The sequence below is a fragment of the Chrysemys picta genome, chromosome 5, assembly GCF_011386835.1.
Source record: "Chrysemys picta bellii isolate R12L10 chromosome 5, ASM1138683v2, whole genome shotgun sequence".
Lineage (NCBI taxonomy): Eukaryota > Metazoa > Chordata > Testudines > Emydidae > Chrysemys > Chrysemys picta.
This window is the reverse complement of record NC_088795.1, coordinates 18,791,783-18,806,822: the sequence shown is the minus strand read 5'-3', so window position 1 is coordinate 18,806,822 and position 15,040 is coordinate 18,791,783. Positions and strand designations below refer to the sequence as shown.

Sequence of the window (15,040 nt, the reverse complement as noted above, 5' to 3'; positions counted from 1 at the left end):
TCCTTCCAACTACTTCATCCTCTGTGACCCCCATCTCACCACCTCTTCTTCTTTGTACTACCCCAATCTCTCTCTCCATTATCCCACTCCCGCCATTGTCAAAATGCTGGGTTCTCTATTTAGCTCAGAGCATATATAGCCATAGTGGAGAATCTGAACACCACACCACCATAAGGTATGAAAGTATTATTCTCATTTTACGGACAAGGATCTGAAGCACAGAGAGATTTGATGACTTGCCCAAAGTTCACACACCCCGCCATCAACCTCAACCTGGACCAATCTACATGGGAGGTCCACTTCCTAGACACCACGGTGCAAATAAGTGACGGTCACGTTAACACCACCCTATACCGAAAACCCACCGACCGCTATGCCTACCTTCATGCCTCCAGCTTCCATCCCGGACACACCGCACGATCCATTGTCTACAGCCAAGCACTGAGATACAACCATATTTGCTCCAACAGAGGCCAACACCTACAAAACCTTCACCAAGAAGTCTCAAAACTACGATATCCGCATGAGGAAATAAGGAAACAGATCAACAGAGCTAGACGTGAACCCAGAAGCCGCCTACTGCAAGACAAGCCCAAGAAAGAAACCAACAGAACTCCACTGGCCATTACATATAGTCCCCAGCTAAAACCTCTCCAACGTATCATCAGTGATCTACAACCCATCCTGGACAACGATCCCTCACTTTCACAGGCCTTGGGTGGCAGGCCAGTCCTCGCCCACAGACAACCCGCCAACCTGAAGCATATTCTCACCAGTAACTACACACCGCACCATAGTAACTCTAATTCAGGAACCAATCCATGCAACAAACCTCGATGCCAACTCTGCCCACATATCTACACCAGCGACAGCATCACAGGACCTAACCAGATCAGCTACAACATCACCGGCTCATTCACCTGCATGTCCACCAATGTTATATATGCCATCATATGCCAGCAATGCCCCTCTGCTATGTACATCGGCCAAACTGGACAGTCCCTACGAAAAAGGATAAATGGACACAAATCAGATATTAGGAATGGCAATATACAAAAACCTGGAGGAGAACACTTCAACCTCCCTGGACACACAATAGCAGATTTAAAGGTAGTCATCCTGCAGCAAAAAAACTTCAGGACCAGACTTCAAAGAGAAACTGCTGAGCTTCTGCAAATTTGACACCATCAGTTCAGGATTAAACAAAGACTGAACGGCTAGCCAACTACAAAAGCAGTTTCTCCTTCCTTGGTGTTCACACCTGAACTGCTAGAAGAGGGCCTCATCCTCCTTGATTGAACTAACCTTGTTATCTCTAACCTGACTCACTCTTGCTTGCATATTTATACCTGCCTCTGGAAATTTCCACTACATGCATCCGAAGAAGTAGGTATTCACCCACGGAAGCTCATGCTCCAATACGTCTGTTAGTCTATAAGGTGCCACAGGACTCTGTGCTGCTTTTACAGATCCAGACTAACCCGGCTACCCCTTTGATACTTGACACAAAATCTGTGCCACAACCGAGAACTGAACTCAGAACTCCTAATTCACAGTACACTTCCTTGACTGCAAAACCATCTTTCCTTTCCCCCAATGATTACACTGCATTTCCTTCTCCTCAAAAGTTGTAAGGAAAGGATCAGGCAAGGTTCCTTGTGGCAGCACCTATTCCCCCATAGGACAGAGGAACAACGATATTTTGGTTCTCTTTTTCACCCCATCCCCCATGGAGTAGAAAGCCAACAGGGTCCAAGGGTGGAGCAGAACTGAAGGGGGAAGGGAAGAGGCTTTCTACAGATACTGTTGCTCTAGAAAGAGTAGTTAGTCAGGGGACCAGAGAGGAACTAACAGAGGCCTTTCTTCTTCCGCTTCTTGCTCCACATCTTCACTTCAGTCTCTTGCCTCCCATTTCATTGCCTGGGAAGACCAGCTAATGTGGCTGAGTTTCCTCAGACCTAATCCCAAGTAGCAGTGCATTTGGCACATAATTGCCACCCAGAGATGAGAGAGCTGTGTCAGGGCAATTGTAGCAATTAGTTATATGGCGAAGGCTGCCCTTCCATTGCTCTTTCATTGAGTTTTCTGCTCCACAGAGCTAGGCCTCCTCCCTCAGTTGGCTGTCAGTCAAAGATGTTTAATTTGCTCATGGCTAAATTCATGATGGAATACATAAGTATAACACAAAGAAAAGATTCGGGCACTGAAAGTGTACTATAATTCATTACACTGAGCAACAGAGGGAGCGAAGGCTAATCAAAGAAGCAATATTTATTTACTCCCATCTGACTCAGTAGTGAATAACAGGTCTGAGGTGAGCCTCTACTCCAGCATCTATTTAAAGCACATACAGTAGGTATGTTGACAAATTGTCATTTACTCTGCTTATTACTGGTCACATTTTTAAAACCTGGCCTCCATTCCTGTTCCCACAATTTGGGAATTGTCATTTAGATAGCTAAATAAAGACTGTCCCTACAAATCATGTTAAATGCCTAAATACTGCCAGGAAAACTACAAGCACAACAAAAGCAATCTAGCTAAGGCAAGATTGAAAAATCAGCCCCAGTATGTGACCGAGAACACAGCCATATCAACAAACCTCATAAGCTCCTGGACCAGGAGTAATCTCTTTCACGTCCTTAAAACGCTCCACTCTGGAAACAAATAGGGAAATACTGGAAGCTGACTTCACCACAGGATTGTATGTCCCAGGTCCTAAGGGGGTGGGGGGGGGAAGAAATAATTCATTAAGTAAAGAATTCTTTTAAATGGCTGTTAATAATAATCTTAGAACATTGTTTGACTAGTATATAGTTTATATATATCCTGCAACCTTACTGCCAGATGTCCTGCAACGTTTGTTTTTCCTTTTAAAATGTAATGTTCATGAAAGGCACCAGAAATAGCATTGTGGACTGAAACATTCAGAATAATTCCATCACAAAGAGAAGCAGTATAAACTTATCCACACCATTCTATCAATGTGGCTGAACTCTGTGTTTTGAGGGACTACCTTCAGTGGAAAAGCAGTACTGCAGACTCGACTACCATTTAGTCCTTGGCTTCTCTGCTGAAATGTGAGCTGTTGTAGTAACTCTTGTACTTCTGAGAGGAGAATGTGATGACTACACAATATATGGAATCAGGTGACTTTGGACAGTATGTTAGAAAAGAGAATCTGGTGGAATCTGGTTGGGAGCTGGTGATGGGGGTTTTGTTTGTTTGTTTTCTGGTTGTCTGCACTACAAAACATCCTTGCAGTCTTGACTTAGACATTCTATCACCATGTATCTAACCTTACCTTACTCAGAGCAAAATAGTAACAATGCCTGAGTCCTGTATTAGTACCACAGTAGAGGTACTCTGGTGGTGAATTACAGCTACAAAATTTGCTAGTACCTGCAAGGTCTCAGTGAATACGTTGAGAAGAGCTCAAAGAATGTGTGAGGATGAGATCAAAGTTGCTGCCAGCATGAATTCTGTGTAAATTATAATCTTTTGTTGGCTGTGTGCATAAGATGTGTGTAGAAAGAATCACAGCTTCACTGAGTCAAAGAATTTATCTTTTGTTTTCTTACTTTCTTCATATTCCTCTGCAGTCTTTGTATTGCCTCTATATTTAGCATAGGATAATTAGCATATGTTGCTAATTTAATAAAATCTTTATATTTTTAAAATAATTAATGGGACAAACTCTATCTATTATAACAGTGCAAATTCTGAATCACTGCACTGAATTCAATGAAGTTACTCAGGACACCAGCATAACAGAGAGCAGAATTTGGCCCTCCATTAAAAGTAAAATAAGGTGTTGATTTAATTCTTCTCTGAAACATATGAAAGCAATTGGTGTTCCACTAGCCAAACTGACATATCTAACTCCTAATAAATTTGGCTCCTCAAAAAACTGAAATTGTGTGCAAATGTGTGTGGCCACAGACTGAGTCTCATAGCTGGCGCCCTGTGATGATAACAAAAAGCAGCAGGGCGTGCTGAGCAAAGGTGTCCATGATGGTGAGTTAAATACTTTGATCTCTCTCTCTCTCTGAATACAATCCAATACATAATGAATGACTTTAAAATTAGTAATAAATATCTCCTTACAAGTGATGCAACACTAAAAGTGTAAAAGATCAGCATTTTTGTTATTCTAATAACTGAATATCATACACCTTACCAGTAATCGAGGGCAGGGGGACCAGGTTGGTTTTGTTTTTGTTTTTATGTAAAACAAAGTTCTGCAAAAAAATCTTTCTTACTTAAATGCCTAAACTGGGGTTTTCGAAGGAGACTGTTGGAGTTAGGCACTCAATTGCAGTTTTATACACCTAACTCCCTTAGTCTCCTTTGAAAATCCCAGTCCTGCTGTATACTGAGGCTCAAATTATGTTCTCAGTTACCCCAGTGCAAAACCAGAGTAATTCTATTTACTTCACTTAGTTACTCCACATAAGTACTCAGATATTTAAAAGAATAATTTTATCCTTATGCATTTTTAAACATCTGAAATAAGGGTACATAAAATAGTATGTGAACTTACAAGCAAACAGTAAAAACGTATCACTTTGTATGCTTTCAGAAAACCCACAGTCACAGGACTACCAAAAAGGAATCAGTGACCAGAGAGAAAGAATGTTAAACTCGACTGTAAACCATTTTTGAAGAAAAAAGATTATTGTCATGATTTATAGATGAGGCTGATAATACTTCCATCAGTGTCTAACAGATAGAAACAGATTATTTGTTCATCCACATAATTTATAGCCAAATGGTTTAGCCTTGCTTGCAGGAAACATTTCCCATCAAATTTGTTTTAAAACTCTCTTCCCCTCCTGCCCCAGATCTTTCTCATTAGAAATTTCTTGTTCACAATTTTTATGTAGAGATATTTTATTGGATATTTATTGAATAATATAGTATTATATAGTTTCTCTATTCAAGCAGGATACCCTGGCCTCCTGTAAGTTAAGAATTCTTGGACATCATGCTACACTTTCAACTGACCCCACCTTCATTCATTCCAAAATGATCTTCTAAATATTAAGACTTTGGTCAATGGAGGGTGGGAGTTTTGTGTTGAAATTAATTTGAAACATAAAAGAAAAGGAATATTACATTAGCATCAGTAGAAATCAGCCTTTACCATTTTTACTTCACATGTTTGATACACAGATATCTTGACCAAAGATGTACTTACTTTGGTATTTTTTTAATCCTACTCTCACATTCACTTGCAGAATGTGTGTTCCCAATGGCAAAGGCAAATATTTTAACATTGTTTTAAAAACAGGCAATATTTATTTCCTCCCTTTAGTTTACAATTAAAACACACTATGCCAAGGTTATAAAGATACTGATACCATGCACCTGAATTATGCTTTTACTAGCCCATGTATATTTTTGCTCTGTTCTGGTATGGAAGGTCATATAATAGGTGATTTACTGTACATTTTGGAAGATCATTTTAATATCTTCAAGAATTGCTTGTTTATTCATCTCATTATATCCTACATTTGTGGTTTCTTCGGATGTTAATGTTAGCAGTATGCTACATGTTAAGTATTATTGTTAGGTCTGTTATTTCCAAAACATCAGTATAAAAACAGTACATATGAATCATTACATATGAATCATAGGTAATATGCATAGAAGGGAGAACTACATCAAGTGGCTAGAAAGTATGTGGTCCAGGGAATATTGTAAGGAAACCTGGATAATTAAGGAGTATCTTTTCAGTTCAATACCCACAAAATGTAGACACATAGGGCTCAATCCTACTAACACCGAAGTCTATGAGAATAGGATCAGGCTCATATTGTAATCAGGAATTGTGTGCCTAGTCCATGGATAACATATACATGAATATGTACCAACCAACCACTAACACCTACTCAGGTTAATGCGACATGCAAGACTCTTGTCCAAAATAATATTGATTTTAGAACAGATTTGTCTCTAGGCTGTTACCATAATAATGATTTATATTTTTAACTTAGAAATAGATTCTCTAGTCTTACCATTTTTTACAGTAATTGCTAATGTATTTACATATGTGTCTATAGCTACTAAAGCAGGTAAATGAGTTACTCTGTGGCTTTCACAGGGTATAGGGTGAAACAAGACTTCACTTATATTGCCACCTGATGTCAGTCATTTTGCTTCATTTCTGCATTATGCCTGTTTTAAGACCTCTAACATTAAAAAAGTGTATTGTGTTACACAGTTTTTTATCTTAGAATATATTTCCTATTACATATGCTGCTGCTTATGTGATACAGGTCAAAGGCTTTCATTGCCTTTCCCAGCACCAGATCAGAGCTGAATTATGCAGAAGCTATCTTCAATTTATTTACCAAAATGCCACATTTTAATCACAGGTCAACGAAGAATAAAACTTCTCATTCCAAATCAAACACCTATGAAAAATCTGCCTGTATCATGATTGGTATGTAATGGAAAAATCAAGAGCAGATGATTCTTATAATTATATATTTTCCAGCCCTATGCCGGCTCACTCTCTATGAAATGTCAACCAACGCTACAGGGCAAAAATGGCAGAGAACAGGAACAATGGGTAATTTAAAGTGAAAATCTATGTTTCTGGCCCCTCAATGAGAATGTTCCAGTACATCAAAAAAGGACTGGAAAATGACTGCTTTTATAAATAAGAACTTTAAAATCCAAACTTAGATGAGAAGCATGAATTTTCTTTGTAACAAGTAGAGAATTATGAATCATACACTGCTTGCTTGCTCTTCTACATTACTGGGAAATGCTGTTACAATATCTTATGTGGGCTTACAAAAATCCATTGTCAATGAAAGCATGAATTCTGAAGAATAAAAAGGTATGCTGGAAAACGTACAATGAAAATGGGAAGTGTTGTTTTATATAATGTGTTTTAAAGTTACATGTTTTTAATATGTATTTCTGATTTTTGTTCTAATCAAGTAACAGTAAAGACAAAAGATTAGTGCATAAGGAAATATCATCACTGCCTGGAAAACATTATGCTTAATATTCATCTGCTACTACTAAAATTCATTTTGATTTAAATGGCACTTCCGATTATGCTTATAAAGCTGCACAGGCCATTCAATCTGCCATATTTGCAAAACAAAATAGACATATACACAAGGATACGAAATTCTAAAAAGTTGCTACCAAAACACCCCTACATTTTGATAAAAAAAAAATAAACAAAATACTGCACTATATAAAACAACAGCATGCTGCACAGGGACTGATAAAGAGATAAGAATATATCTAGTTGGACTGTACTGTGCCTATATGACAAGAAAAAAAATCTGTTTATAGTAGTAAATGACCTCAACCTTGTTTCAACGCCATTTGCAATAAAGATCTTACCTAGAACTTGTAACAGTCATTCCTAAAAGACCTTCCATTGGCCTGGAATCATTACTCTAGTGAATTCTGCAGCAGATAACATGTTTGGAAGCAGTAGTAGGACTTCAGACACCAAGATGATGGAGACAAGTTAGTCTTGGAGACAAAATATTATGAACTTTCAGGCTTTGTGCCCCTTACAGCTGATTAAAGAGTCACTCACTATGTACAGTAGTGGTCTCTCTCTCTCTCTCTCTCTCTCTCTTTCTCAAATGTTGGAGGGTGCATGGAGTAAGGTTAAGATCAGTGCAACTGAACAGAAACTCAGCAGACTCTTAGGTTAAGCAGCAAAAACTCTCCCTGGGAGTTTAAATTTGCCTAATCAAACCAAAATAAAAACAGAATAGCAAGTTCTCTGGCCATATTTCCTTCATTCAGCTGAACAGCTTTGACATGATAATCAGAACAGTTCTCAAATATACAGAGCTTCTTGGCCCAGTATCTAAACAGCAATCACCATGTGTTTTAAGGCTCTGAGCCCAACTTGGCTCAGCTACACCTGCTTAACTCAGGTGCAGGTAAAAGATTTAGGATTTGTGCCAGATACCTTCATGTAACTAGTAAGATACAACAAAAATACTCTGAGCGCACTGTCTCTCGTAATAACTTTCCCCCCACAAGGGAGCAGCAAACTAATTGGAAAACAGGTGTTAGGAATGTGTGTGGGGTGTCTCTCCAATGACTGCCTTTAAATCCTTGTTTAGGGACTATCACTTCTATTATATGTAATTTAATTTAAAAAAGAGTTCGTGCTAAGCTGTCTATGGTGTGTTGCCCATTTAATGAAGTCTATATAATAAAGAAATCTGTCTGTCAATCCAGCATCTCTGCTTTCCTTGTAGTGACAATCAGCTGCTTAAGCTCAAGGAGACACTCCCCAATAGAATTCAGAAAATGCACTCCAGAACCCCCGCTAGGATGCAATCACCTCCACTCCACCACAAAAGCCTCATATATTACTGTCTGACTCCAACAGGTGCACAATTTAGGGGTGTTAGATCCCAGATGCTTCTGAATGCACAGGAAGTGATTGAAGCCAAAAGCGTTTCTTCCATCTGCACTTTGCAAAATGAAGGCAGCCTTCTCTCTCTCTGATGCAGTCCTTGCCCCAATTACCCTGTTTCTGTCACCTCTACATTGCTGTAATGTGTTCTACATGGGTGTACACCTTTGGATCATTTAGGAGCAGAAGCTAATGCAAAACACTGCACCCTACTTATTAAGTAGAGTTGCACATGGGAACAAATCAAAGCAGAGCTTCATGATCTGCACTGACTACCATGGAGAATTCAGGGTATTCTAACCTTGTTACCTGAGAGATCCCCTCTCACCCTATGATATACTGCCACACTGAGCAAAAGGCTCTTGAGCTAAGTTTATACCCTCAATATAAACAAGAAAAATCTGGTGGGAAGCCATTCTCTGTGAGCAGTATTTGGTTTGGGAATTTCCTTTCTCCCCCTTGGTCTGTGAGTCCCTAGATTTGTAAATCATCCAGGCACGTTTCAAAGCTCATCCTTCCCCCTCCCACTTTGTTAAGGCTGTGGAGACGATCTATTTATGGACAGTCATTTATGTTTATGTTGTAACTTTTAATGCACAGGATAAATACCCAGAGCTCTTGATGGGCACCTATTTGAAAAAAACAAATAAAATAAATACATTCCCATGGTGGGCGTCCAAATGGGCAACACACGACCAGTGCACACCACCACAGTATGCGATTGACTTTTCTGCACTCTACAATTTGGCAACACTGAAAAGATTCTGGAAGGCAAAAGGACTACCCCTACTGAATTACAGTACCATTTTTCTAAGCAAAATAAGCTGATGGGTTTCTTAACCCAATGAAACAGCCTTTCTAATTTCAGCTGTCTGTGGGCTGGGGGTAAGGTACAGAGAGAGGATAGGAGAAGAGGGAGGGCAATCTGAAGCAGGACACAGTGAGTGTGAACTCAGAAGAAATTCAGAATACAATGGGTGTGATTCTCCACTGGTGCATCCTCTGTAGTCATTTACATCTGTGCAAAGTGATGTAAACGCCTAGGGTAATATTTTTACACCCACTCTGCACAGCTGAAAATGACGACACAAGGTTCAAAGCCGACCCCGGGTCTGTGATGGAAGACATTTCCAGAATAAATCAATCATTTCTCTCTACTTTATTTTTGCTTTTTTGGCATTTTCAAATGTAAATTGAATATGTAGCAACAGTTCTCTCACAGGTTGTTGAGTTCCAAAGCTGAACAATTCACTCAAATGTGAAAGATAAGTGGAAAGAGTTTCAAATGCTTCAGAAAAGAGTTGCTGCCCCTCAACTTGTTCTCCGGCCCCAAGTTTTTGTACTTAATGTAAATTAGTTAAAGCTTTCTAAATTGCAAATATTTCTAGCTTATCAACAGCTAATATTCTGGGGAGAGGGGTAAACCTTCACACTCGTGATAATGAAGATGTGATACTAAGAAATAAGATGAATTAAATAATTTATTAAGGCAGGCTATTTATCCTTTGGTACTAAATAAGAATCTTTTAAAATGATAATCCTTCTAAACACATTTGAAAATATGCAAAAAGGCAGTCAAGCATGTCTTTCCCAAAGGTTAAAGGATGTTTGTGAATCTACCGTTGCCATTAATTTAGCCAGTAAAAACAACATGGAAAAGTTAAGAGCTTGGTTTCCAGCATAGTATGTTATAAATGCTGGATAGGTAAAACATTTAGGTTAATAGGACTCTGTGGGAGGGTTTAGGACAATCTGTAACGGGAAGGTGAGAGCTAACCTGCTGAGTCTTCAGCTTGAAGCAGTGCTTTCCTGGTAGTTGCTCTGTCATCATGTTTAGCTGTAAGTCACTGTACATCTAACCCCATAAAAAAAAGATTAGAGATATTTTACTCCTACTGAGGTGGTCTTATGAAAATGACATCTTCTTAGGGACTGGGATCAACAACAAAGTATTTACAGCGGCTGCAGTTAGTATAGAATTAGCATTTGCATTATAGAATCCTAATTCTTGTGTTTATAACTCAGCTGGAAAAAGGGTATCTATGTTATAACTTAGCAAACCTACAGAACCTACAGTCACCATTAAAATCTTTACAATTGCCTTGGTAAGCAATAAATGTTACTTCATTATTCTCCAAGTTGTCCCTATTCTAAGAATAGAGGAAACGGTAATACCATGGCAACATTATCTACTTGTAAAAGGCAAGTTTAATGGTGACTACATTACTGTATGTGCATACACACACACACACACACAGATTGTAAGTCCCAGGGGAGGGACTCTACCTTTTAAACTTTTTCTATAGTGCTTAGACAGCATTGGTTCTCTCCAATAAATAAATATATTTTATATTGTCTTGATTTTCAACAAGGCAGAACACCCACCATTTTCCATTGAATTAAATGGAAACTGCATAGGCTCAGCACCTTTGACCATCAGATCTATACATTATAGGTACAAAAGTAGTGAGACCTACATTAAGGATTCATAATACTTTCCATTATCCAATCATTTTGGCAAACTTGAATTATTTGAGCATAAAGTTTGAGCAAAAGCTGGTTAGCCTTCATTCAGGACAAAGAGAGTGGAAAATAGGTTGTCTTACCATCGTTAAATTTTTTCCCTGACACTTGAACTAGATATGTGGCAAGGGGATAGTCCGGGCAACAGAAAAGTGCTTTTTGCTGTAGCCATGAAATTCCATTCAGGTTTGGTAAAGTTACAAGCCATAGAAAATCACAATAGCAAATGCATAGCAGAGCTTGTTAGAAATTTGCTTTTTACATTCCTACTATATTACGCATAATCAAACCTCATGAGTTCTCCTAAAGCAGGCACACAATGAAAACTCTTTTCCACGCAGCACACAGGAAATACAAACAAGCACCTTATTAACTATAGACATCTAGTGGTACAGAAAAGTAATGAATTACAAAATCAAAGTCCACATTCATATTTTGTTTTGGTTTTTTTGATAATGCTTTTAATGGAAAATTCTACTTAAAAAAGTGACAGTAAAAATGACGTTATTGAGTTCTATGTTTGTTGTCTCTCAAAGATTTCCATCTTAACATGTTCAGTTGTTTGTCTAACTGCTAGCTCACCCTGAAATCTGAGAGTCAAGCTGGGTTCTTTTCTGCCTGTGCAGCAACATCAAATAAACATTTTGAAGGTCAAATTATGCCCTTAATTAAATCAATGCAAACCACTGAATTCAAATTATGCATAATATATTCCAGCTCCTTTGCACACAGCTACATTTATTCTTCAGTGCTAACAGGAATACATTTCAGTTAAAATATATTTTTGTCACTACAGTTAATAGGACTCTGAATATACACAACAGATCTGTTGAGTAAGATGATATCACTTATACATAGTCACTTTACAGAGCAGATGAGTACCTTAAGGCTCTATAATGCCAAGCAACTTCATTTTTACTGATCTTTTCCAAAAATGAGTAATAACTGATTATCATGCAGCTTTATAAGCTTTTCCCCAGGAATCTAAGCAATCTTTGTGTATTATCCTTTTGAGAAGGCAACCTCTATCTGGCAAAGTATTATGTTAAGTGTATATTTGGCAAGCATTCTATTATATAGTATAGTCAAAAAAGTAAGTCTAATGAGTATTTGAAATCTAAATCCAAATATATATCTGGTCTGTTCCTGATATGAAGCCAGTTTGGGATGTGTTTTGGGCATTTTACCGCCAATACACTCATCCAGCAATATAGATATAAAGGAAAATAAGAGATGTACATTTGCAAGAGTAAAAAAAGAAGAAGAATGTACATGGCTTTCATGGGTTTCAGTATGGCTCAAAAACAGCACAGTGATGTTTAATGTCTCCTTTAAAGGCTGAAGCAATCATTCACTTTACTCTGAGTGACCTCTGGTGGAAAGAAATACACATACACATATACATTGTCTAGCTATACTAAAAGAAGGACAGGAGACACTTGATATGATTTAATCAGGATGTAATTTTACTATTAAATGTCTGGGATTTCCCAGTAGATAAAAGTGTACCGTATAGGTAACTCCATGATCATTTCAATATCTGTGGGGGGCTTCCGCCACTCCCCTCCCTTTTCCATCCAGGTCCCTCAGTCAACCCATTGTTGGGACCTTATCCTCCTCCCCCTTGAGCGAGGGTTAAGGTGGGCTATAAGGAAGGGGGGTTGCCTCTCTGCTGTGCCTGTCAGACGAGCCCCAAACCTCCCCCCCCCCCCTCACCCCTCCGTTCCACTCCTTTAACAAACACTTCCTTGTTAAATCCTGTACCAAGCCACTTATCTGGTCACTGTATCCATTCCCTATGGAGTACCTGCATTGGACATCTGGCCCATACTTACATAATGAGTTGCGACATCATAGACTAACTCCGTTCACTATTCACTATAACAAAGCCTTCCTTGCCCCCCCCCCCCCCCCCCCCCCCACACACACACTCCACGTTGGCCAATCTGGTAATGATGGAAAAATTCCTTCCCAGATCCCCTAGAAAGGAGTCACTAGAATGATGCCTACAACAGGTCCTCACCTAACCTGGTATTTTGCCACCTCTAAGGGGAGGGAGGGTGGGTGTTGTTCCACCTGGTCTGGGGAAAAGGGGCTTCTCCTTATGACCTTGCCCTTTATCAACTTCCCAGCCCTTCCGGTCCATGGGGGATGAGTCTGCGTCGCCACACTGACCCACTCAACTTTTGCAGCAGCTTCTGAACCTCTCTCTTAACCCCTGCCCATAAAGAGTTATACCTTTTCCCCCGGCAAGCCAGACAAGCCCCCGTGTCCCATTTAAGGTGCAGTGTAGTCATTACCAGCCACTCACTCAGGGCCATCCCTAGCCATTTGGGTGCCCTACGCAGTCATCCCACGAGGGGGCTGTGTAGGCCCCAGGCCTCCCCCCACCAGGGTCTAGGAGGAAGGAGCTGTGAGGGGCACTTTTGGGGGCCCCACAGGCCCAGAGTTGCCCAGGGGATTAGTGGGGGACCAGGAGCAGCCCGCTCCACTTCCCTAGCCTCGGCCCCAGCCGTGTTGCTCAGGGGAGGGGACTTGGGGGAAGGGATTCCCCCCCCCCCCCGCCCCACCAGCAGCGGCAGGGAGCGGAGCAGCCTGGCCCTAGCCCGCTCTACTAAGCCAGCTCCCAGCACAGCACTCCGCTTCCTGCCACCGGTGAGAGCCAACCCAAGCGACATGGCTGGGACCGGGGCAAGGGAAGCAGAGCGGGCTGGGACCACGTCTCTCCACTTCCCATCCCTGCCGGTGAGTGCGGGGTCGCTGGGGGAAGAGGTGGAATGGGGGAGGGCCGGGGGCGGAGCAAGGGGGAAGGGTAAGAGGCAGGGCGGAAGGAGTTGTCCGGGGCCCCACACCCCCCCAGGGACGGCTCTGCCCCTTGCACAGGGTGCCGGCCGAGGGATAAGGCTGATCGCTGGAGGTGGTACTGCCGCGTATGCAGCTGCCTAGGGCACCATGAAATTTGGTGCCCCAAATTTCATGATGCCCTACGCAGCTGCGTATGCTGTGTATGCCTAAGGATGGCTCTGCACTCACTTATCAAGACTACTTTTAAATATATGTTATTACATAGTTTCTTCCAGTCATCTTTTTCAGAATGATATAACAGCAGATGAGTTCAATTCAGATTCTGTATATTAAGAAGGAAGTTTTAAGTATATTTTGCTCTTCCTAATGTCCTACACTTTAAACATGCCCTTGTTACATGAAAAACAAGATAATTCCCAATTGCAGAACGGTACATTCCTCTGGAATTTGGCTTTTTTATATTTGGTGGTTCCTTTGTCTTCTGGGGTTATAACCTAAACCAATCAAATGTTATTTCATCCTTATTATATTGTAATCAGTAGACAATCGTCAAAGACCAAGTTCTGACTTTGGATTTCTTTAATGAATCTTCATCAAACTTATCTGATGACTCTTGTAAAGTACCGAGGCCTTTATTAAAATGTATACATCTAATGTAAAGGAAAGCACTTACAGCTATCACATGCAAGACGTACAGTCCTAAAAATGAAAGATTTATTCAATTTATATACGTATTGAGACTGTGATGTTTGCATTGTGCTAAATCTAACATGCAACTAGATAAGAAATAGCAAAACAGACCACACCCACACCCAAAATTAAGAACAAATATCCAGACGGTCACAGTCAACATTTTCAATAGCTTACATTAAGCATTTTTGACACAGAGCAATATTAAAAACATCTTTACAGAAACAGAAAAATATGTTTTTATTATTTGAAGTATTCATAAAAATGTCAAAAACTGTTGATGCACTCTAAAGAGTTTTGACCAAGAAAATTATTACTATTCATAACTGCTGATCGCTGCAGTATCCCCTCTTATTTAACAATGTCCATGAAAAAAAGAGAAACATATTAGGTCTCTGCTTCAGCAAATACTGAAATCTATTTATATGCAAATAAGCTATCCATTATTAGTATGAGAAGAGACTTAGGCATAAAGGGAGAAATAAATTATCACTGGAAACGCTTAATGAAATCTACTTCAAAACATAACATTTTACAAGAGCCCTCACTCATGTAATATTTGTTCAAGCCTAGAAAGGAATTGGTGAGTTCTGCACTTAGATGAGATCT

The 15,040-nt window shown here is 39.9% G+C and overlaps 1 protein-coding gene across 4 annotated transcripts in view; it reads right to left on the bottom strand.

Moving 5' to 3' along the window:
• The window catches only part of STPG2 (sperm tail PG-rich repeat containing 2), a 424,532-nt gene that overhangs the window by 173,287 nt on the left and 236,205 nt on the right, over nucleotides 1–15,040 (bottom strand). For 3 of the 4 annotated variants that reach the window (XM_005278473.5, XM_042856391.2, XM_042856390.2), the window contains one exon: nucleotides 2,603–2,718. The exons of the other annotated variant lie outside the window; for it this stretch is intronic. In XM_005278473.5, the coding sequence (XP_005278530.1) occupies nucleotides 2,603–2,718 (116 nt within the window). The remainder of the gene's footprint in view (nucleotides 1–2,602; nucleotides 2,719–15,040) is intronic. 4 annotated transcript variants of the gene reach the window in all.